Source organism: Exophiala xenobiotica (genome assembly GCF_000835505.1).
Source record: "Exophiala xenobiotica strain CBS 118157 unplaced genomic scaffold supercont1.2, whole genome shotgun sequence".
NCBI lineage: Eukaryota > Fungi > Ascomycota > Eurotiomycetes > Chaetothyriales > Herpotrichiellaceae > Exophiala > Exophiala xenobiotica.
In genome coordinates this window covers 5,168,061-5,190,572 of record NW_013562493.1, presented here as the reverse complement: position 1 = coordinate 5,190,572, position 22,512 = coordinate 5,168,061, and the positions used below count along the sequence as shown (strand labels likewise).

Here is a 22,512-nt window from a genome sequence, read left to right as displayed (position 1 = left end):
AGACACCGTAGCAGGTAGCCTTATATTTCATTTCAGTGTCAATCTCAAATTTTTTCTCTCCAGAGCACTGCGACAGCGACAAGTATGTGGCCCTTTTTGCTTTATTCTACTTGAGTGCTTGTCTTGTTGATGTATACTGACTGATCGAGATAGCGTCAACAACAACAGCAGCAACACCAACACCAACACCAACACCAACATCAACATCAACATCAAACTTAAGTCACCCCTACCTTTCAAACCTCCACTAACATACACTAGATGCCTAAACATCCTCGACTTGGTGGCAATGGCAAGCGCCAATGCCCTCGATGCAAGCTGCGCCACTTTCCCGATGAAGAATGTGGGCCGCTTTGCTGGAATTGCGGGTGGTGGCACCATGGAGGGTGCAAGAAACACTGTTGGAACTGTGGAGCCGAGGATCACAAGTTGTGGGATTGCACTCGACGCATCACTCAACTCCCGGCGAAGCAGGTGGTTGAGAATTACGGATTAGAATTGAACACATTCTACCGTTATGATCATACCACGGGTCTTTGGGAGGTCAGTGGTCGTGACCGAATGAGGGATTTCCTCGAGACAAATGACAAGACCCTTCCAACAGGAGAGAAACGTCGGCATTCTCCCAGTGTCGACGAGGAGACCAATGGTGAGACGGTACTGGTCGCCAGACGTCAAACCATTGATGACAATCCGGAGGGCAAACCGGCCAACCCAAGCAGCCCGAGAGAAGACACTGGTCAACTCTCGATCAAAGGAGCTGCCGGCTTCTCGATCAAGGGTGCTGCTACGCGTCAGCAGGTACCCCGTCGCTATGCTCCTTATCCTTCCGGCCGCCCCAACGCTCCTGGTGGTCAACCATCAGGCCGAAGGTATATGCCACCTCAACCGAAACCTCCTCGGAGGTCGGGCGAGACTCATCATGCCTATGCGGCTGCGGTGCGCCAGGATGATAGGGAGCGTATGACGGCACAGGGGCCACCACGTGAGCGTAGGCAAGAAGCACCATACACCCTTGATCAAGAGGACCGTTACAGAAGATAGGACAATTGTGTGCGTGCCATTGGATCCAAGCCACAACCTTGACAATTTTCGCTGTTCTGAGTGCGTGCAGAACTGGCCGTGCGAAGCCGCAAGCAACATATTGGTTTGTCGAGAACAGTTGACAACAGCCTACCACCGCCATATGATGCGAAGCCGCAAGCAACATATTGACTTTGTCAAAACAGTAAAGCAAACCACTTAGATTGCTCGACGCTTACGGAGCGACCAGTGGCACATTCGGAAAGCGAGCGATCTCACACATTATTCTCGACACCAGAAGCCTACCGTTGTCGAAATTATGCTGGCCATGCGAAGCCTCAAGCAACATACTGGTTTTGTTGAGAACAGTAGCTGTCAACTGCCAATATTTCTGTTTGCAGCAATATATCCATGGGCGGGTCGTTGGTGGAGCACAGTCCTGGAATTCATCGATTGGATGACATTCCGTCTGAAGTTGGGTTCTTACGACACCATCGTCTGCCTCGGAGATATCGTCAATACATCTCAGACAAGTCGCGCAATTGACCGACAGCGTGATATCAGAGCAACTCCAAAAAACTTAAAACATCTGCGACACCCATAGGCTTGACATTGGGACTCCTCTCCGACAAGACCATACTCTCGACGAGCTGAGAATCAAAGAACTCTCATGGATTCATGTTTGGAGGATAAAGAAGACAGACACTTTATCGCCGATTTGGACGGCAGAAGCGAACAACTTCATCAATATTGGATAGCTGCACCATGCGCATCGGACAGACTGGAGAAGGGTTCAATGCCACCGTACCAACGAACCTGCTTCGACCAAGCCACGCGTCTCAGTGTCAACGGCTGCAGGTAGAGGTGTTGCTCCGAGCCCGTCTTTGAAGGTATCGATTCATCCTTGAAGAACCCGGAAACAGAATATGTCGACTTGTACCTGGGGCTCTGGGCGTGTTGAAAGTGACGAGCGGAAATATAAATTAGCGATGGAACCCAGAAAAGAAAAGTGGACGTCCGTCAAGCTGGCGAGCAGACCCTCACACCCAGTCTATCGTTTGTGAACTGGATGCCCGGATGGAGCAGCATCACTCCGCCGCTGACGGCAAGCACACTGCTGGGAGTTTTTCTTCGAGCTTGAACAGCAGGTCGGTTCGGGCGAACGAATCTTGCGCATGCAGCAGGCATATCACATCGAGAACGTGAATGGTGACAACAGCGAGGGTGTCCATGGCATGTCTGAACTGCCGACATATGATGATCACTCAGGTAGACTATGGGATCCACCAATACCGCCTCAGCTACTGCGGCCTTCATCTGAGAGGCTCATCACTGTTTGCGAAGCCAAAAGATTGATCCCTACCTTGTGTCATCGGTATAGCAGTACAGCCCGGGGGACCCGACCGAGGATTACGTCTACGACCCTGAATAATCCAAAGGCTGCACACAACGGGTGACACATCCATGTCGAAACCATTCGATCACGAACAATTTCGAACAACAACCCACGGAATTCGACGGCCTAGGGATAGCTTGCCAATCCAGCACCGACGGATATAGCGACGATCCCGCGTTTACTGAGCTAGATTATCGTCTGCCTCGGAGGTCGTCAATGCTATCTCGGGATCGCCGGTACTGTTGGATACTGACGGCATAACCCGAATTCCTTATGTCTGCAGCTGTTGAACTGATGGAAAAGGTTGCAGCGTGAGTTCGATCAGTTGTGATTACGCAATGAGATTTCCCTCGATCTGAGCTCTCCTCGTGCAAAGCTGGGTTGGATCCGTGGTGCCTCCACGAACTTGAATTTTAGGTTTTTTCAAAGGAGGTCGTGCAAGGTCACTATTTCTTGTGTTGGTGTGAGAAGATAGCGCCGTTCAAACAATTCTCACAACGGAAAGGCCTCACCGATATCATCAACAATTATCAGAGTAGGCACGTTGCCATACCGAACCGAATATTGAATAACGAAAGAGACGCAGCTCCTCTTGATACGACCTCGTTATTGACAACCTCTCAAGCTCCCAACGGAGAGCCTTGGCAGTCATCAATCGCTCGTACGATTGACAGCAATGCCAAAGCTGACCCTGCGCCAGTGGCTCGGCCAATACTGGCTTTCGTGCTCTCATCTCGGCAAGTTGCGCCTTTCGAACATTAGACAGTCCTCATCATCGCAGTCGGCTCAAACACAGCTAAATTGGCCTTCAAAGACACCGGCGCCATGGATAAAAGAGACGCTCTCGTTGCACGACTTCTACTTCAGTCTACAAACTATGTAAAACTCCGCTGTACATCTTCTTCGCCGTCGAGTCTTGCGGGATGGATGCGGTCCAATGTATCCCGGAGTTTTGTTGCTTGTTGCGTTGCCTCTTGCAGGTTGCGCTTAAGAATGCCGTACTTCTTGACATCCCTCTAGCGAGGTGCTGGTTTCCCTGCGCAGCCAACGTCGAAGTACGGAAGGTCGGTCTTGATCAAGTCGCCGAGCACGACGTCGAGGCGCTTGCCCTGCGGTGTACCCTGGACAGGTTTGGTGATTTCGGCGGCTCACCGGTTTGACGCATCGGCCTTGCAACGGCAAGCGTGTCATCGACAACCCAATGGCCAAAGCCGCGCGACGAGTCAAGACCCATCTCAGGCCTTCGCCCCGATGTTCAGCTGTCTGTTCGGTCTGGTCGCGAACCTCACCGGAGTCGTCGTCGGCACGTACTCGACCGCAAACACCGTCGCCGGATAATTGCAGATTATGCCTGTACGTGTTCTCGTACTATTGTGGAGATAATCTATACCAACTAGGGCATAGGGCGAGAGCCCAGGGGCATATATCAAAATGGCATGTAGACCGCACGCAGATAGCTTCAAGAACACACATAGCAGAAATCGAGCATGCATGCGAGAACTCGGGAATAGCTATGCGTTCCATTTTGTACGCGATTTACTATGGTGTGAAGAACTGCCTATCCTTGCGTTTGCCGCGCCATTGCGTGGTTTCGATTGTAGATTGTTTATTCCTGTGTACACATGGTGCTTCCTTGATCCCCCCTATAGTATACTACGATGAAATGCACGATGTCGCCCTTTCCGAGTTTTCTCGCGCCCTCTACTCAACGCCCGACCTTTACACGGATATAGGTGGGGTTTATTTCGCTTTTCAAATGCAGTACAAGCCGTAGAAGAGCAGACTTGCACATCCGGGGGTTAACTATATCCCTTCGCTAGGTTTCTCTCCCGTGCTATATATTCCTAGATGAAAAGGACATCCCAATACATTTCGAATTTAGTGCATTAACAATCTCGACTCCCGTGTCAACGTGTATCTTACAGGAAGTTATCCGGACAATAACCCAGTCGTCTTACAGACGAAAGGAAAATGGTACTACGCAACAATAGAGGCCTCTTCTACTCCGACGGTGATCTTTTCAGACCACAACCCCGGTTCAATGATGCCCTTGCGGCCAGTTAATATCGAGAACTCCCTAGATCATCATAACTGGATAAAGGATATCCGCGTCGAAGTAATTCGGCGTCTCGGCTTCGTGGACATCTTTATAAGGTTCCACCCCACGCTGACATCCAGCTGACGCAAGCTCCGAAACGACCGTTAGGACTGCCTTGGACCTGCCGTATTGCCAGCACCATCTTGTTGCGCATGTGTACGCTGGTCATGCATCATACGGCAAATTGTCTCTAACAATATAGACTTCGGCGACGAGAATAGCGCAGCCGACAGCCATTGCCATCGAGATGATTGGCAGATTGACCTTTGCAAATTCTAGAGGCTTGACCTCAATGTACTTGCGTTGCAGAATGTCCCTCCACAGCAAGCCGGCAAGAGAGGCGCTGAAGGCCGCACTGAAAGCACCGAAATTGACGCCAAGTGCCAAGCTATACACGGTAGCCCAAAAAGTCCTATCTGATATCGGGATGCCATTTTGGCGGTGAATCTCCTGCCATGCTTGCACCACACGAGAAAGGAGAATGGCGCTACCAATATTGGTGCCGGCGAACTGGAGTTGTGATGCACGTGAGTTACTGTCTCTCCGAGATTGCTCCGAATTATGCATTTCCAATGGAGTAGTACTTACATTGCACAAGATCACAGAGAGAAAACCCATGCCGCCAATGGCGCCAACAGTGCCTGTTTTGTCCACCCAGTGGTCCCATCCGTAAGCGAAGACTGGAACCCAGCCTTTGGTGACAAGTCCCTGCACGAGGGCGAACATAGACAGCGCGAACGGCACAAGCGGAAATGGCAGGTTTGCGATCACGACCATAACTGTTGGAAATCGCTCCTGCAACCACTTGAATGCTTTTTGTATCAGGTTTTGCAGAGTTGTCGGGCCAGAAATCTGCCGAGACTCGAAATCATTCGAGGAATCATCAGCGGACCTGTCCCTTTTTTCGTCCATCGTGAAGTTGGTTTTGATGCTCGGTTTTTCGACCACTGGTCGTGCACTCGCAGAACGGCTTGCTGAGAAATTCTTATCAACCTTCGATGGTGTCGTTGTTATGCTAGGAGCATCAGAACGTTTTGGTTCACTGTGGTGTCTGGCGACCATCGAAACCGGCGACAGTGGAGGGCTCTCAAATAGCCGCGCTGGTGCATGCTCGGCCATGTCGCAGGCCATATGCACAGGAATTAAAGCGGGTCGCTGTCGTGATTCGGTGACGATTGCATAATCAGTCAATGCCACAATCTCGTCTCTACCACGCCCTCCCCAGACGTGATACTCAGCACCGTTTTCGGAATGACTCGGTGCAAGAGAACCTGGGTCAGATTCGCCCATCTGAGTCGGCTGCATTTGCTCTGGTGCCAGTCTTCCTAATTCTTCTTGTTCGATCCTATCAAGCTCTTCTTGGTAGTTCTGGAAGCCCTGCCGCCAACTATCCCGCTTCAACCATCCGTAGATGACATCCCAGGAGAACATGACGAAGGCTGCTGGCACCGTCACCCAGTAGACGGGATGTTCCCCAGTGCTCTGACTGACGGCATTGAGCACCAAGATGGTGACAAGCGTCACTGACATTATGATCGCCCCGACTGTTGCGCTCGTCCTGTCGAGATAAGGATTCATGATCTCCTCAGCCATCCGAAGCTTCCCACTCTCATTGTTGGCCTTCTTGTCATGTTCTTCCTCTTTCCCACTCTTTCCATGCGTGATGTTCGGATTTGCAGGCTTCAATTTCATAATTGCTGGTGGCAATTCCTTGAGTGCAATTGAGTATGGGATGAAATCCTTCTTGTCCACTTCATCCTTTCCGGAAAAGACGACATAACGTAGAAACGGGAACAGAATGATAGCGGTGATGGCGACAGGGACGATCATGTTTGCCGTATAGTGTACGAACTTGATATTGAAGGCTCCTGCGAGCACGAGATTAGTGGGATTGGAAGAGACAAGGAGCGCCGAGACAACATTCGCCACGGTGAATTGCGTGTGAATCCATGCCCTCGGATTGTATATGTTCTCTGACACTCGAGTCATGTAAGCCAAGAATGCTGTGCCAGATAAGATGATTGGGTCGTTGCCGATAAAACTGCCTAAACTGAGAAAGAAGGCATAGAGGTAGAGAAACAGCGCATGCCCATTCTTGCCGCCCTTTTCGAGCGCTTTTAGAGCCAGCCACCTGATCAAGCCGGAAGCATCGATTGAGATCGCGATGTAGGCCAAGCTCAAGAAGAACGCCATTATGTCGATCGGCGAGATATTATCGGCACCAACCGTACCGTCATATACTTCTTGTCGACCGATGGCGGAAATGGCAAGCAGAAATAGGTTTGCCAGCAGAGGTGCCGTCACGAAGTTCATCGGAAACTGAAGTTGCGTGAAAGGCCCGACTTTTCCATGCTTGCGGGGATGCTGTTGCGGTGATTTTATACGCAGCCTTCTAAGCAGGTGCACCAAACTATTCCAGGGTAGTAAAGGAACATAAACTGGCACCTTGAAGGGAAACAGGACAGTGAGGTCTGTGCAGTCATGAGACGTCAATCTATGATGCATCAAACCATGAAGGAGCGGCTTCCACGTACTGGTGAGGACAAAAGTTATCAATGTCACTATCGACCGCCATTCTTTGATACGATCGGTGTCTAATGCTTCCGCCATATCATCCCCACCGGATTAGACGTCGTCGCACCAATACCGGTTGTCCTGATTAGTAGATCGAATCTGGTAGACAAGCAATTTCAAGTTGAGTGTGGTGAGTGTCGTTCGGGGTGGAGAGAGAGCCACATCATGGCAGAAGGCTGTTTATGGGGACATAAAATAGAAGGGTGGGAATCCACGTAGCCCCGGCCTCTCGTCGCGAGCACACGAGGGGTAAATTGTCGTCCTGTTGTCCGATATCAGGTCATTTCAGTGCCAGTCACCCATCGATCCTCTTCTGTCATTCTCCTCTTGTGCTACCTGGCATTGGAGATGATTTGCTGAAACTCTGACCGGTGTAGGGATAATTCAGCCGTTCTATTTCAGGCTTAGCCAGATGTCCAGCCCCGCAACACAGTGGGACCAGTTGAAACCATGACAAGCTCAAAGCTTTGCGCATCGATCGTCGCTGGAAACACAAAGGCAACCTGGAAGGCGTCTTTTCACTTTGTGCCCAGGATGGACTTCAATTTCTGACGTTGTCTAGCCAATGACATGTCCTTTGCCTTCTGAGACTGGAGTCGATCATCAAGGCTGCCCTTACCATACTCTGCGCCACATACCAGCAGCTCGCTCGTGACAATGTTGAAACCTGGTACGGACACACGACCTCCTTCCCGAAGCGTGACGGGCACACGACCTCTTTCCCGAGACAACAGGGCAAGAGCAGGAACCAAAATCCCTTTCTCACGGTTCGGAAGCTGCTTCATGACTCCATAAACACGTAATTTAGGATGAGCAGTGCCCAACGGCTGCCTGCTATGCCGTCTTTCGTTATATTCCATGCGGCCCAGCTTGTCAAACAATAGGCATTCCCAGCCACCTAGACAGCTATATAGCTAGCGGATCCCCTGGACCCTTAGGCACTCAACAGAGATCTCTTCAACCTTCTTTGATACAGCTGCCTCCTTTCCAAGTGATGTTTCTCTTGAGTTATCGAGATATCACGCCTGTTCTTCCTCCAAGCTTGTAGGTATATGTCTCTGCCGGATCGAAGCCTACCGGCAACGAATATAAGCAGCACTGCTATGAGAGTCGTGTGTGCATGGCCATTGTCGGGCCAGTATGGCCCGGGCACCAGATTCCTGTAAGTCCGTCATTGACTACCTCCCTATCCTCCATCAAGCCTATGCCCACCTAATAACATTCTTGTGACAGGTATTATGCTCTGATCTGTGCATGCTTCTTCGGTAGGGAAGTGGAATGGCTTAGAGCTGCCTGCTTGGCAGCTGCCCTGCTGTTCCCTGCTGTTGCTGCCCTCCATGGTATAGTACTTGCAGCTGTCCATGTGGATGGTATGTGGTCTACTATATTTATGGTCCAGAAACTAAAAGTGGAACACTAGGTGCTGTCGACATGGATATCTACGGCGCCCTCCAGGTCTGCGCCATCGGTATTCTCCTTGCACCCGTAACAGTCATGCTGTCCCGAAGCTATTTCGAGCAACCCGGGAGCAGCATAATCATTCTGTGGACCGCGCTGATACTTGCTGGTGAGTAAACCCATCTGCTCATGCCATGTTGCCACTTATCTAATTCTTATCAAAGGCCAGATAAGCTTGACCATCGAGTTCTTTCGCGCTACGACCACGGTCTGCACCTACGATAACACCGGCAATCCGCTCCCGACCCCTTCTGGTGCGACATGTTCCCTTGTCTGTTCTGTTGAAAAAGGTCCTTATTCTCTCATACGTGGTGGCTCTGCAAACAATATCTATGTGATACCAGCTCCAGACAAGCTTACATTCCACTCCGGAACGCTCCTCTCTGCAGCTTGCTGCATACCAGCCATCCTCCTCCTCATCTGTAACTGGAACAAGATCCGTGAGATCAACCGCTTGAAGGCAAAGCAAAGCAATGCCAGAGGTGACCATGATGTAGAGGCTCAGGCAAGGCCTGAGGTGGATGACACAAACAGGCCAGAAGCTCAAACTGGCTCGGAAGCTGAATATTCGAACGACCAACAGCATTGTGATGGTCATGATGATGAAGCTCCAACGCGCCCTTGCAATTGCAACGGGCTTAAATATGAAAATACCGACAATCGACGGACTCGCAATATTGTGGCTACAACAATATTTGGTGCGGCGATCCTGTCTATCCTCATAATTGGCGAGTGGAATTTCTTCAGCGCTCAAATCCGATACCAGACTGAGCCAATAACAAGTATAGGTAGGCGGACCAATTCCATTCTCATGAAGTGCTAACTGACCTCATTCTTCGTCTAGGTCAATGGGCCCCAGTGGTTGGTACATGGCTCGCACTGCTTGGTTCAGTTTATGTGCGCCTTGCAAAGGATGTTATATTTGAGCAGCTGAAGCAGGACAAGAAAAAGCAGGGAAAAAAGAAAGCTGACACGGAAAAGCAGGAAGAAATGAGTTCCAACACAGAACACGAACACGCTCATGTGGCGACAAACCCTGTTCTCCCAGGTCTCGCTTCGGTTAATAACGCCGTATGTCACCGGTGTGGTGGTGTCTCGCGAGACAGTGTCCAGTCTAGTAAGGGACCATCGCGAAAGGAAAAAGCCTTGCGGATCCTCGCAGATTGGCGGCGTCAAGGAGTTCGAAAGATGATCGCGGTTGTCGACTACATCGGCACCGCTCCGAAAGACACGTTTGAAAATACGGCAGCATTTCTACGCGCAAAGCTTATATGGATTCATTATCCTGGCGAGAGCCTCAAGAATCCTCTTTTGCCTGAGACACAAGATCAATATGGACGCTCAACGAGAGAGTTCTCTAGGACCATTGATCAAACAACTTCGAGGGCCGGCAGCATTCGGTCAAGTTATGACCCAGAAACTACCTCTACTGGATTCATTCAATCGCCGAAATCGCCTTCCTTGCCACGTTTTAGCTCCAACGAGACACGGCTTAAAACTGTCACAACAGTCTCAGACGGCAGCTCTCAAGGAGGACAGAGATCTTCTGAGTCGCCAATACGACGAGGCACATCGAACGCACTTCAGGTGCCGACCCTTCCGTCCCCTGTCCATCGTGCCACCCCAATGGGGAGCTCTCCCCCTTCACCAACCTCGTCGGTCATTTTGGCGGGTGGGGTCAATGTGCCTTCACTCGTTGTTACTCCTGATGGCGATACTTCTTTATTATCTCCACTGATGCGAGGATCTCTTCGAGATTCGCATCCATCGCCACCGGTCACAGAGTCGCATAAGTGGTATTTCCGCCGCCGCAACGGCACCCTGTAATAGTGGCCCTACACCAAGTTCTGTGACCGTTAATCAGAAGATCTCAGATATTGATTGGCAATAAGGACCTGTATATTGGGTGTTTTACCGATAATAGTGCCCTCTGGTCAATCCATGTTTTGCGGTTTACACGAAGGAGAGTGGCCGCTGCATGGCTGCTAGCGCAGGTCTGTTAACGTTGTAGTGGAACTTCCTGCGCTGCCCGTGGCGGGCAGCAAAGTACGTACAGCCCAACGCCAGCTCAGCGTTTGACAAGATAACGTCGTTGAAGAGGAAACTACTCACCTGCTCTATCCGAGTATTCATGTCTGAGAGATTTGCCCCAAATATGCCCCTTGTTTTCGCCTGTAGATCGCCTTGCCAAGGTGACATGCGGTCCGCATTTGTGGCTGAGACTGTTAAGGCATTCAGCTGCCCGCTGAAGTTTCACGGACCAAGTATGAGGCGACTACGCAGAGGCTGTTAGGCGTTCCTGAAATATCAAAAGCTCGCATCAATGCAGATCCGTCCATGACCTCTTCTGGCTGGCTGGACGTTGACTCTCCCAAATATCTTTGACGTAATGAACTCTGAACTGCGTGGTTCTATGCAGGTGCCACGGGCATAAGGAGCTTCGTGCCGAATTGCCGCCACAGCCTCTCGTTCGAGGATATTTTCTCCGCTGGAAATCTCCCTTTTACGAACCAGAAGTGTGGGCTTTTGTGCGTTGCACTTGGGTTGACCCTATTCGTGGTGTTCGAGACGATTTGTACTCGCAGCTGACTGGGTGTGCCCTGGCTTGGTTTAATGAAGGGAGATTATTCAATGCGATAAGGTCTCCCTTTAGGTCGTTGTTAGGCTAATATTCCTATTGTCAAAAGATTTTAATACAACTGGGAGTTTATAGCAAGATCTCATAGACCTAAGCGCTTGCTGACTTGCGATTTATCTACAGTTCTTTGTTTGTATCTTTTTGTACTGCCCCTTCCGTATGCGACAGTTCAAACATTTCCACCTTCGCTAAAGGACCCACGATGTCCTGGACGTTATCGTCCAAGTTTTTACAATCTGAGATCAAGGACACAGAACCAGAGGCTGGCTATCCTACGGTTATGTTGCCCTAAAGCTCACAAAGTTTTGCCCTCTTGAACCAGTAGACCTCCGTATCCCGGAAGGTTCAGCTTCTCCCATTTCAACGTACCCAAGTAACGTTTGCCGTCCTGTAATAGTGTTAGCCAAGGCAACTCCAGGTGAGCTCACTCTTCGAAGAGTCGGTCATCACAGACTTACCGTCATCAACATAGGCTCAACCGGCTGCAAAGTCATATAATCGTGCCCGTTTGATCGCTCCATATGGAATTTCCGTGTTTGGCGACCCCCAATCCAGGCAGGGTTCAGGGCCAGTTCAACCTCGGTATGTATCAGGCCATCCAACCCTTCTAAATTGCTCAGAGACAGCCGCCCGCAATAGCTGGAAAACGTTCGGGCAACTCTGGCGACATCCTCGTCCGAATTGGCCACGAAGTCGGCCTTGGGTAGTTGGATGATGTCCTTCTCCGTCGAAACAAAGGCACCCATATACCCATTTGCCGTCATGATGCCACGTCCTTTGTGATCTTCCCGCCTCGGACCATGAGGCATGATCGGTTCCGCATCTGGATCATCCAGGGACTGCAGCTTGAAGGAGATCAATTCCCAGACGCCAATCATAATATCGGCAACTCTATATAGCGTCAGGAAATTAGGAGGCAATGCAATCTTTCGCCGCTTACCTTGCTTCCGCCATAACGAGAGAAATGTAGATGAGATGTGTAGACAAAAGAGATATAGGCAAAGAGGAGTGATGGAAGAGATGTAAGTTCCCTGCCGTTGCTAGTTTATCCTACCATTTGATTGTGGTGCATCTAGGAGGCTTTTTCTTGAGATTTCACACTCCTTGTTAGAAGCTTGACCAAACTATTTCCTCATATTCCAATCATGGGGTATGGGGTACCACTTAATAGTTCATGATCCTAACGGCAAGTGGGGTGTGCGGGGTTCTGCGAAGACCGCTATAAGTTTGAGGTGAAAAGCCCTCAAACTTCACACATGATTTAGGAGGGCAATTTTCGGGAATAACAAGACCGCGGAATAACAAAGCCAGCACCAGAAGCAATGGGTAATTTAGTGACTCAGAGCGACGAACTAGGAGATAACGATGTGAAAACGACCATCAACTACCTCCTTCCTGAATCAACTGTTGTTCGGAGGTACGTCTGCGCCGGTAATGCCTTGAGTACAGGCCAATATAGTCCGTATGATGTGAATATAAGAGACGTGCGGCCGACGAAAGAAGAGTATACCTTGGAAACCAAGGGGTTTGAACTCGCGACGTGCCCGACAAAAGTAAGTCCTTCCCACCTCCAACATTACTAGTGTGCAAGGCCGATGATAACACAACCGCAGTGCGAAGACTTTAGTGATATGGCAATTATTGAACGAGACTATTTTCCAGAACTAGAAGCGTATATCAGGAAAAGGACAGGGGCGGATATTGTCTTCTGCCACATGCCCAGACTGCGACAATCAAAGAAAGATCCAGACCGCCGCGATGTTCAGCCTGTTGCAGGTGATGTTCATGTCGATGTCACCGAAGAGACTGCTCGGAACCTCGCTGAAAGATGGTTGTACGAGCAGGGCATGGCAGATTACAAATACAGCCGGATACTGTTCATGAGTACCTGGCGTGTTCTGAGCGACCCTCCTCAGGATTTTCCTCTGGCGCTTCTTGATCCCGACACTCTGTCAGACGAGGATGGCGTGTTATCCTGGCTGATTGCATGTCCAGAGCTGCCGAGTGCACCATATCCTCCACTACCGCCCCCAGATACTACGATGGAAGACAGGCTCGTGGATCCACGACAGATCGCCAAGGAGCACAAACTCATCGGTGCTGGATACGCATTCCACTACAAACCAGACTATCGTTGGGCCTACTATGCCAATATGACCCGAGATGAACTACTGTCATTCAAGTTGGCTGATACCGATCACTCTTCGGCATGGCGAGTCCCTCACACTGCCTTTTTGGATGATCGCCCAGGAACGGTTCCGCGCAGCAGTCTGGAAGTTCGGACTTATTGTATCTTCAAATGAAGCGTTGCGGTCAAACGCCATCTTACGAATATCAAATGACACTGTCCGACGAGGCTCTCCTCTTCAGATTCGTTGTAATCCCCCTACCTCTTTGTCCTTCCTCTCTTATTGCCTCTTCTTCCTTCTCTCAGCAACAGTCGTTCCATATGAAACCTGTTCCGGGAGACTTCTGCCTGCCTTGCGATCGCGAAACGAATAGCACTGCATTCAGTTCTTCTATGTATCGTCTTAAGCAACTAGACTACTTCACCCTGGCCAAGTCGAGAACATCACTTCTAGCGGTGGCGCAAACATGTCGTGTTAAACAGCCATTCTTTGCTGTTGTCAGAAGACAGCCCTTTCTTGACAACTTGGCAACCTCGGCATCCGCGATGACCTCGATGCCACGCGACGGCGACGCCGAGGGCCTCGACGCTCTCCTTTTGCTAGTTTATGCCCTATTTTCACGTTGTAACACGCTTGCAACTGAGACATTCCATGCCTTCAATTCCACGCAGTCTGGACCACGAAATCTCTGTACAGGGGTAATCTTCACTCCGCGCCACATGGATTCGCCGTTAACTACGCGTTAGCCCTCTCTTATAGCGCATTCATATAGCAACCTTGCCTACCCGTGGGCTTGAGAGGACAGACTTCTCAATCAATTCAATTCTGACGATGTTGTTGCGTTGGCGCAGTTATCCGTTTAGCATTGTCATTTAATCCCATGCAATCCGCATGACAGGGACGTGCATTAGTGACTGCAGGCAGCCTGACCTGTGGTCTTGCTACACCTTCGCTGGTCTCCTGAATCATTCGCGACGGTTGCTTTTAGATCGGTGGTAATGTAACAGATGAGTTGAGCGTAAACACGAAACGTAGTTGATTCTCCTAGGCTTGATGCTGCTTCTGGATTCTTGGCCCTGAAGTACTGACTGCGAAGCGTTGCTACTGTAAAAGCAGATAGGTACGTCCGGCGCGACTGACCATGCAATTTCTTCCCAGAGAAAGATTGCACGGATAGACCATATTGGTAGAAGCAACACAGCATTCTGCTCAGGATCCGGCAGTGTTTAGTAAGGGTTGTTCTCAACTGCGGCTTTGTGCGGCGGCCATAATTGTTTGTCAGAGCAAGAACACTGGCCTTCTCGATGGAATTCCCTCATAGCAACTAGCAGCAAGCCCCTACTGATATTTCCGTATCGTTCAGTGAGTGCAGATGTTTGCCGCTCGCACTCTAACATTCGTGAATTGGTGTCGCGAAAAGGAAAGCGCGGAACGGGCTTAGGTCTGAGCATAGAACGTTTGTACGGCCGATTGCATCAAGCCCAACGATTGCCAGTCGAGTTTGACGATGCAATTACCCTTGAGTCCGACAATCTGACCTAGGATGAAAAGCAGATCTCAGATACCTTCGAGTATGATCCGGCATTTGACCTCGAGCACAGGCGGGACCGGAGCTTTCTAGACTGAAGAACCACGAGCAATACATCCATGTCGTCTGCGGGAAACAATTTCTGCTGTTGGACGCTGCCTGACCGCAAACGCCCTTGAGTATCCAATAATTGCACTCATAGAGTATCTCCAGCATGTTACACTCTCAGAGAGATTGAAGGAACTTCACAACATGGCTTCGTCCCTGGGCTTTGGTCATGACTTCAGTGTGTAAGGCCCCGGCGATAGTCTTGCGATCGACCTGAAGGCATTGCTGGGCGCAGACCTCTTCCAGTGCCTCGGCTTGCCCAGGAGGTACTATCTCGTCATTGCCAGCTTCCAGGACCAATACCTTCAGATTCGGCTTGCTCTCGCCAATGCTGGTGAGCGAGCTCTTGCTGTCCCAAGTGGAGCGTAAGAATGGTGCCAGGTACCGGTAAGGTAGGAACTTTTGTGGATACAGAGCCACAAGCACTGCTTTCAGATCGACAAAAGGGGTTTCGAGAATAAGTCCACGGAGCTGCAGTAGGTTGCCCTTACTATGTCTCAATAAATTCGCCAAACTCACCGTTGCAACTCCAGCACCGATCGACTGCCCCCAAACGACAGTCTTAGTGCGGCCTTGGTCATATCTCTTTCGAACCCATTCGAGCGCCGCTTCAGCATCGAGCTCAATTCCCGTCTGTGAAGGGCTGCCCTTTGAGGTCCAGTAGCCACGGTAAGATAATGCGACAATGGTGTACATTTTACTATCATCCTCGCGAGCTAGTCCTTTCAACACATTGGAGAGGTATGGAAGGCGAGGAGGCAGAGAAGAGGCATTGCTGAGAACGCGTTAGAAAGAAGAACAAGACTTGATAAGGTCACATACCCTTGGAAGTACACGATAACAATATCCTCGGTAACTTTGAGCTTCTTAGGCAGATCAACTGTCCCTTCCACAACTTTTATCGCTGTTCCGTCGGCTGCTCTCAATGAATGGTCCGTCCAGATGACGGGTTTGCATTGGGCAGCATAATCGCTGATTTTCTCGGATCTGGAGAATGGCGGAACGGAAGGCATATAAATGATCTTGTTCTGGAAAACGACCATCATCAAGCATTTATACGCCCAAAGTGTCACCAAAAGTCCGCCAAACACTGTAGGAGGCATAAGTATGACCGGAAGCGATTCCAAGCCGAAATGATAGTGATTGGTTAAGGAGAACGATCGGGTCTGCACAGGCTCAGTCCATCTTTTCGGCCATGATGGGGCATTGTGATTGCGTGTTGCACGTGAGGGAATTAGTCGTCGCCACATATGAGGATGTTGCTTCGATACATGTGCGGTTCAGATTTTCTTGAAAAGGCGCTCTATCTTCGCCGACGAGATAAATCGAGGACGACGAGGTTCGACATGGATAGTTGGCCTGATCTGCATCGGCGCTAAACCTGATGCAGTATAGGTGTTTACGGCACGTGCCTTAGCTATATTTTCGCCCGGGCCACTTCCACATCTTTTATTGGAGTCGTGATCGAGCCCGGCGCCACGACGTTCAGTCTGATACCCTTTGGACCGAGTTCTAAGGCCATCGCTTTCGAAAATTCAATTACACCGAACTTAGCAGCGTTGTAGATTGCATAGCCGGCGTCGGCACGGAGCCCTGCGACAGACGAAACGTTCACAATGACTGGCCCGGCCGATAGAACTGGAAGACATGCTCGAGTCATGAAATACGTTCCTTGCAGGCTTGTATTGACAATCTTGTTCCAGTAATCATCCGTGGTCTTCTCGAGAGGGAAATACATGGGGTTCACTCCAGCGCAATTAAACAGGAAGTTGACTTTTCCGAAGTGATCGACAATCGAAGTGAGGGGGCGATCGCAGTGGGAGCTCGAGGTGACATCAAGGGAACAGATCTGATGAACGTCATGTTTCAATTCGTCTTTGAGATTCTTTAAAGCTTCGATATTGATATCACACGGAGCGGGTCGTGCTTGCTGGCTGTCAAGTGTCTTTGCCGTGGCGCGCCTAGATGGGATCCCGGTCAGGGAGAGCTCGCAAAGAGAGATCTTTTAGGGGAGAAAGACCCGATAGCGCTTGCTGCTCCAGTGATAACGACGACTTGCCGCTAAATTCGCCCAGCCATAGCTAAATAGGGTAGAATTTTGAGTGGTGTGGAAGTAAATGATTGTCCACTTACTTTCTCCTGTTGGAACGTCGGTGTCTACGTCAGTGGCTTTCATACCAGAAGCTGTCACAGCGAACCCTGTCCGAGGTCGTAAGAAGCATCTAACCGTGCGTCGATTGATTGGCCCAAGGTGCGGGTTCAACCTCCCGTGCTACCGCTTGTTCCGCCCAGTCCATTTCTTAGTCCACTCCAATCACTCGCCGTGGGAATGTCATCGAGAGGGCGAATTTCGTCCTGCATCCTGCACATCAAGACTAGCACGGCCTAGCCAGCAGCACGTGCTTTCAGCGATGTACAGAACTCGCTTACTGTACAAAAATGTCCACAATGATCTTTCTGTAGCTCCAGGGCTTTGGGATGCACGTGCTCCTCCGCATAATAAGCATTGGTAGTCCCTTGCGGATACTCATCAAGCTATTGCTTGTCTCACTTGGCTGAAGAAACCTAAAAATGCGGCTCAATACCTTCCTATATTGTCGATCGGCTACTGCTTCATAAAGTCGTAGAACAATCTTTGACCCTCGTCTTCAGTTCTCTTTTTCACTGCACTCACAGTTGCACGACGACCAAGCCAGACGGGGAAAATGGTACGCTTCATATATGCCAGCCTGTTGGCGGTTGCCTTCTCTCAGCTCTCCCACGCTGCCACCAACAATACGATTAACTCGCAGCTTCGTCTCGCTTATGCAGGTAACACTGGGATGTATGTCAGCTGGAACACCTTTGAGAAATTGGATAATCCAACGGTTCATTACGGCCTGGTCCCCAATGACCTGAATATGACGGCATCGTCCAAGGTTTCTGTCACCTATCCGACTTCCTTGACGTACAACAACCATGTGAAAATCACGGGCCTGAAGCCAGATACGCTCTACTATTACCTTCCAGAACATCTGCTCCACATGCAATCACACTGTCCATACAATTTTACCACTAGTCGACCAGCTGGACAGCCAGAAGCATTTTCCGTTGCTGTGGTTGTTGACTTGGGCACCATGGGAGCCCAGGGTCTGACAACCTATGCTGGCACCGGCGTCTCTGTCAACAACACCCTCTCTCCAGGTGAAATTAACACTATCCAATCCCTGGAAAAGTCCAAGAGCGGATTTGATTTCGTCTGGCATCGTACGTTTGTCTCCATCACTGATCGGATGAAATCACTAACATTTGGCCCCTAGCCGGTGACATTGCCTACGCAGACTATTGGCTGAAAGAAGAGATTCAGGGCTTTTTAAGCAACACTACCACCGCTGAAGGATTCCACGTGTATGAGTCGATTCTCAACGACTTCTACGACGAAATGACCCCAATTACTGCCTTTAAACCATACATGGTCGGCCCGGGTAATCACGAAGCCAATTGCGACAATGGCGGTACCACCGACAAAGCTAAGAACATAACGTACGACGTGAGCATCTGCATCCCTGGCCAGACCAACTTTACAGGCTATCGCAACCACTTTCGTATGCCGAGCGCCGAATCTGGTGGCACGGGCAATTTCTGGTACTCGTTCAACCACGGCATGACCCACTTCGTCCAGGTTGACACCGAGACGGACCTAGGCCATGGCTTCACAGCTCCCGATGAACCTGGCGGGGTCGAGGGTGAAGACAGTGGGCCCTTCAACACCACGTTGGATGCCCAGACCAAATGGCTCGAGGCCGATCTTGCCGGAGTTAACCGCACCGAAACCCCCTGGGTGATTGTCGCCGGCCATCGTCCTTGGTACTTGAGTCATGCCAATGCGAGCGGCACCATCTGCTGGACATGCAAAGATGTCTTTGAGCCTTTGTATATCAAATACGGCGTCGATCTAGTTCTCTCCGGCCATGCACACGTCTATGAGAGACAGAATCCACTGGCCAATGGAATCATCGACCCGGCTGGCCTGAACAACCCTAAATCCCCGTGGTACATCACCAACGGTGCTGCAGGGCACTACGATGGACTCGATGCCCTCCAATATCCGTTACAAGATTACTCTCGATTTGGCCTAGACACACTCAACAAAACCTATGGATGGAGTCGACTTACATTTCACAACTACACGCATTTGACGCACGAGTTTGTCGCGAGCAAATCTGGCGAGGTGCTAGATGAGGCTACCCTGTACGGAGAAGTGCACCAAATGTAGTTGCCGCGCTAAAGTTGAATGACGAGGACGTCAAAAGACCATGTATTTTCTTTTCCGTCGCTCCGGACAACTGTCCCCGGAGATATCGGAGCTCGTAGCTTTACCCTTAATACTCGCCTAGTCCTTATCTCTAAGCTACCTAAAGTAAATTATCTTTAGTTAAGACTTTAGTTAAAGTATGACTATTCTCGAAGATATCGAAGCTTATTACTTTATCTCTAATACTCGCTTAATCTTTTCCTTAAGCTACCTAAAGTAAATTATCTTTAGTTAAAACTTTAGTTAAAACTTTAGTTAAGGCCGCCTAGAACAAGAGAAAATTAGCTGTCAGGTTGTGATCCTTCGTCATTCAACTTTAGCGCGGCAACTACATTTGGTGCACGTCTCCGTACAAGGCCAGGAAATAATACCAGTCTCGAACCATCATGGCTCGCCCACGATTGGTCTTGCATTCGCATTATTAGTTCTTCGGGATCAAAGGTTGCAAATTCGATCAGCATGAGCAGGCGCCCTGTGAAAAGTATTGCGCAGTAAGAAAGGAGGATGTTCTTGTGGTACCCTAGATCGAGATTGACAGGTTCATTGTGATGGTCGTGCACAATCAAAAGCGAGAATATTGTAAAGATTTCCGCTCCGGGTTACAAGTGAGCATGGTCCGCAAGACTACCTCCACGGGTTGGTGTCATGCCAACCCATTAGACACTCATTCCACATTATCCGCGGAAGCCGTAAACTCTGTTCTTCTTTGCTCAGCGACCGCGTATGGACCTTGTTTCCGTTGATATTGTGCAAGCGTGTAGTCACGGGAATCGATCGATATGCTACTGCGGGATAGTATTGTGTAATATCGTATTCGTCTAGGTCGTCGTATTTGTTGAATGTAACCCAGACCAACAAAATAGAAACCTTTTAGCATACCTTTTTGGATCATCTGACGCCGAAGTCTGAACATCACAATATAATTCCGTCATCTCATTCCGTCATCTCATTCCATCATATCATTCTATCAAAGCTTCCTACATCTCTTCACCACGACCTATAGACGTGCAGACTCGTGCGTAAAGCCTTTGAGCTGCGTGTACATCTTCGCTGCCTCTGCCTCAGGTAGGCTGTCGATAAGGTATCGAATTTTCTTGCTTGTTGCTTCAAGAATCGCTATTGTTTGGTTGGTTTGGGCGATTCTCTGCTCGGGATCATCCGGAACATTGCGCTTGAATATATCCAGTCGGGAAGACCCAAGCCAGGAAGCTGTTTGTGGGTGCTTGAGCCAGGCTATAGTGTTCAAATTGGTCTGGAGCATGACGAGAGGAAAATCGATGGGCTCGTCAGGCAGTGGAACCGGGTTACAAAGCTCGTTCTTAAGCTTTTCGTCTTCGTAGGTTGCCTCGACGTGAGCAATCATTGCTGCGCTGAATGCCTGCTGGCAGTATCGGACGGGCTGAAGCGTGATGTTGTGGTTTCGAAAGATTCTCACAGGAGCGACTTTAGGAATCGATCCAGCCGAGCAGTCAATGTAGAGTGTGTCAGGGATGGGTTTGTAGCTACCATGCTCTAATGTCACTTCTTCCCTCGTGACACTAGTAACATGGCCTTTCCGGACAACAGATTTGATCTGCTTGAGTGCTTCAAACTCAAGACGTGATACCGTGGCGCAATGAAACATAGTAGGAATAACCTTTTCGTCGAATTGAAGCAAGAATTCTTTGGTCACTTGGTGTCTTAAAAGATCTTCCACCGACGAGGCGACCATAACTGACTCAATCATACCTCTAGTAGAAGCTTGAACATGCGCAGCAAACTGAGGTCCAGGCTGAAATGTAGAACGGTCGAAGACATATGAGTCACGCGGTCTGATCCACGTTATTTGGGAGGCGTTGATGCCATTCTCGAGGAGCCATAGGCAAGTGTCCATGCTTGTCTTTCCGCCTCCAACAACAGTATAGCCTTCGTATCCACGGGAGACTCCAGCGAGACCATTGGGCGTTACAATATCGACCTGGCTAGCGATGTCGTAGGGAGGGGGTCGCATTGATGGAACAACAGTTCGGCTGTAGGTCGCGTCCACAATGCACGTGGCGTTGGCAACGCGGTACGTTTTCCCTGTCAGGATGGAGCGGAACTTGCCCTCGCTGATGTAATCGCACTTAGGGAAGTATTGCACACGTCCTGACGCTAAGAATTTGTTCTTCATGACCCTCTCAAAGTAGGCACACACGTCATCGCGTGATGAGCAGTCGACGAGGCCTTTATTCCAGCCGAACTTCTCGATGCCATCGTGTTCGAGACGCGTGGAATTCACTCCGTACGAAGCAGCCGGTTGATGTAGGCGGACGAACGGATAGGCAGTCGTCCAGTGGCCGCCAGGACGGGCATAACGGTCGATGATGACGATTGTTTTCCTACTCTCGGTGAGAAGGGTGTCAACGAAAGCCATCCCCATGGCCCCGGCGCCAACGACAAGGTAATCAACATCTGTGATCTCATCCATCTCCCGTGGTGTAGGAGTCATCAGTAGAGATGACGATGACACAATTGTCAAGAGAAAAGAAGATAATACATATACTCGTAACATAAGCTAAAGGGGGCCTGATCGGATCAGCTTGAGTGGCCTGGTGAGCCTGACTAAGCGCCTAGATTCTAGCAGCTTTTTGCGTATACGTATTCGTACTTACACCCAAGGAATACGAAGTGGAGCTCATAATCCTAGCGAGATACTCCGTAAGTCACTCTTTATTTGCTACTAGCTGTTCTACAGTATGCGTTATTGTGTCCTGTATTCCATGCACTGCCGAGATCACTATCACCGGACAGCTTTTTCGCCGTCAAGAAGCTTGTCAATCTCTTGCGGGTCTTGTTGCTGATCTCGATCTAGAAGATGATGAACAAGACTCCTAGGATTCAGGGCAGCGGCAAAGGACGAATTGCACAAGTTTGTGGTTAAACAACCTCAAGGCCGGCATCTTGAACTGGATATAAGACTTTGTGAGCAAATTAACACTCGTCAATGCGGCTTTCACAGCATCAGCATCAATCCAGATGGGGCGGTGGGCTAACGAATATCACAATTGAGCTTCCATTTGGCTCTACTACGATGCATCGACAGATAAGATGCTATCCATCCACAATTCATGCTCTCTATTGTAGGCCGCGTACCTTCTTCTCGGCTTCCAAGTATCCCATGCCACGGTTCGACACGTCTCTGCTGTGACCAGCTGCTTAAGCTTGTTAAGATCCTGATAAGGGTACAACGCACAATAGCAAATCACTTAGGTCACGAACTACACTGATGAAGACTTTTACTAAGC

At 49.8% G+C, this 22,512-nt stretch overlaps 9 protein-coding genes across 9 annotated transcripts; 4 read left to right on the top strand and 5 right to left on the bottom strand.

The window, feature by feature from the left end:
- Positions 1-261: 261 nt before the first annotated feature.
- Positions 262-1,044, top strand: PV05_04162 (uncharacterized protein; the record flags this gene model as incomplete). The annotated part of the gene is made up of 1 exon (XM_013464858.1): positions 262-1,044. The coding sequence occupies one exon, from the start codon at positions 262-264 to the stop codon at positions 1,042-1,044; it is 783 nt and encodes a 260-aa protein (XP_013320312.1).
- A 3,638-nt stretch (positions 1,045-4,682) lies between these two features.
- PV05_04161 (uncharacterized protein) lies at positions 4,683-6,830 on the bottom strand (the record flags this gene model as incomplete). Its single annotated transcript, XM_013464857.1, has 1 exon — positions 4,683-6,830. One exon carries the CDS (start codon positions 6,828-6,830, stop codon positions 4,683-4,685), a length of 2,148 nt encoding a protein of 715 aa, XP_013320311.1.
- Positions 6,831-8,194: 1,364 nt separating this feature from the next.
- Positions 8,195-10,376, top strand: PV05_04160 (uncharacterized protein; the record flags this gene model as incomplete). Its single annotated transcript, XM_013464856.1, has 5 exons — positions 8,195-8,253; positions 8,325-8,461; positions 8,512-8,658; positions 8,714-9,337; positions 9,394-10,376. 5 exons carry the CDS (start codon positions 8,195-8,197, stop codon positions 10,374-10,376), a joined length of 1,950 nt encoding a protein of 649 aa, XP_013320310.1.
- Positions 10,377-11,482: 1,106 nt separating this feature from the next.
- Positions 11,483-12,141, bottom strand: PV05_04159 (uncharacterized protein; the record flags this gene model as incomplete). Its single annotated transcript, XM_013464855.1, has 3 exons — positions 11,483-11,575; positions 11,646-12,078; positions 12,128-12,141. The coding sequence occupies 3 exons, from the start codon at positions 12,139-12,141 to the stop codon at positions 11,483-11,485; spliced, it is 540 nt and encodes a 179-aa protein (XP_013320309.1).
- Positions 12,142-12,464: 323 nt separating this feature from the next.
- On the top strand, positions 12,465-13,558 carry PV05_04158 (uncharacterized protein). The gene is made up of 2 exons (XM_013464854.1): positions 12,465-12,740; positions 12,801-13,558. The coding sequence occupies exons 1-2, from the start codon at positions 12,510-12,512 to the stop codon at positions 13,488-13,490; spliced, it is 921 nt and encodes a 306-aa protein (XP_013320308.1). The 5' UTR covers positions 12,465-12,509; the 3' UTR covers positions 13,491-13,558.
- Positions 13,559-14,323: 765 nt separating this feature from the next.
- PV05_04157 (uncharacterized protein) lies at positions 14,324-16,258 on the bottom strand. Its single transcript, XM_013464853.1, has 2 exons — positions 15,775-16,258; positions 14,324-15,727 (listed from the first exon to the last, which is right to left on the bottom strand). Exons 1-2 carry the CDS (start codon positions 16,200-16,202, stop codon positions 15,070-15,072), a joined length of 1,086 nt encoding a protein of 361 aa, XP_013320307.1. The 5' UTR covers positions 16,203-16,258; the 3' UTR covers positions 14,324-15,069.
- A 111-nt stretch (positions 16,259-16,369) lies between these two features.
- On the bottom strand, positions 16,370-16,690 carry PV05_04156 (uncharacterized protein; the record flags this gene model as incomplete). The annotated part of the gene is made up of 1 exon (XM_013464852.1): positions 16,370-16,690. The coding sequence occupies one exon, from the start codon at positions 16,688-16,690 to the stop codon at positions 16,370-16,372; it is 321 nt and encodes a 106-aa protein (XP_013320306.1).
- A 967-nt stretch (positions 16,691-17,657) lies between these two features.
- On the top strand, positions 17,658-19,207 carry PV05_04155 (uncharacterized protein; the record flags this gene model as incomplete). Its single annotated transcript, XM_013464851.1, has 2 exons — positions 17,658-18,198; positions 18,252-19,207. 2 exons carry the CDS (start codon positions 17,658-17,660, stop codon positions 19,205-19,207), a joined length of 1,497 nt encoding a protein of 498 aa, XP_013320305.1.
- An 832-nt stretch (positions 19,208-20,039) lies between these two features.
- Positions 20,040-21,725, bottom strand: PV05_04154 (uncharacterized protein). Its single transcript, XM_013464850.1, has one exon. It carries the CDS (start codon positions 21,714-21,716, stop codon positions 20,244-20,246), a length of 1,473 nt encoding a protein of 490 aa, XP_013320304.1. The 5' UTR covers positions 21,717-21,725; the 3' UTR covers positions 20,040-20,243.
- Positions 21,726-22,512: the final 787 nt, after the last annotated feature.

What these genes read in the sequence shown, in the direction of transcription:
- PV05_04158 (XM_013464854.1), top strand. Translation starts at nt 12,510, where the DNA reads ATGGGTAATTTAGTGACTCAGAGCGACGAACTAGGAGATAACGATGTG. An exon ending in TCGCGACGTGCCCGACAAAA is followed by an intron (nt 12,741 to 12,800) that starts GTAAGTCCTTCC and finishes ACACAACCGCAG; the next exon opens with TGCGAAGACTTTAGTGATAT.
- PV05_04157 (XM_013464853.1), bottom strand. Translation starts at nt 16,202, where the DNA reads ATGTGGCGACGACTAATTCCCTCACGTGCAACACGCAATCACAATGCC. An exon ending in GTTATCGTGTACTTCCAAGG is followed by an intron (nt 15,728 to 15,774) that starts GTATGTGACCTT and finishes ACGCGTTCTCAG; the next exon opens with CAATGCCTCTTCTCTGCCTC.
- PV05_04154 (XM_013464850.1), bottom strand. Translation starts at nt 21,716, where the DNA reads ATGACTCCTACACCACGGGAGATGGATGAGATCACAGATGTTGATTAC.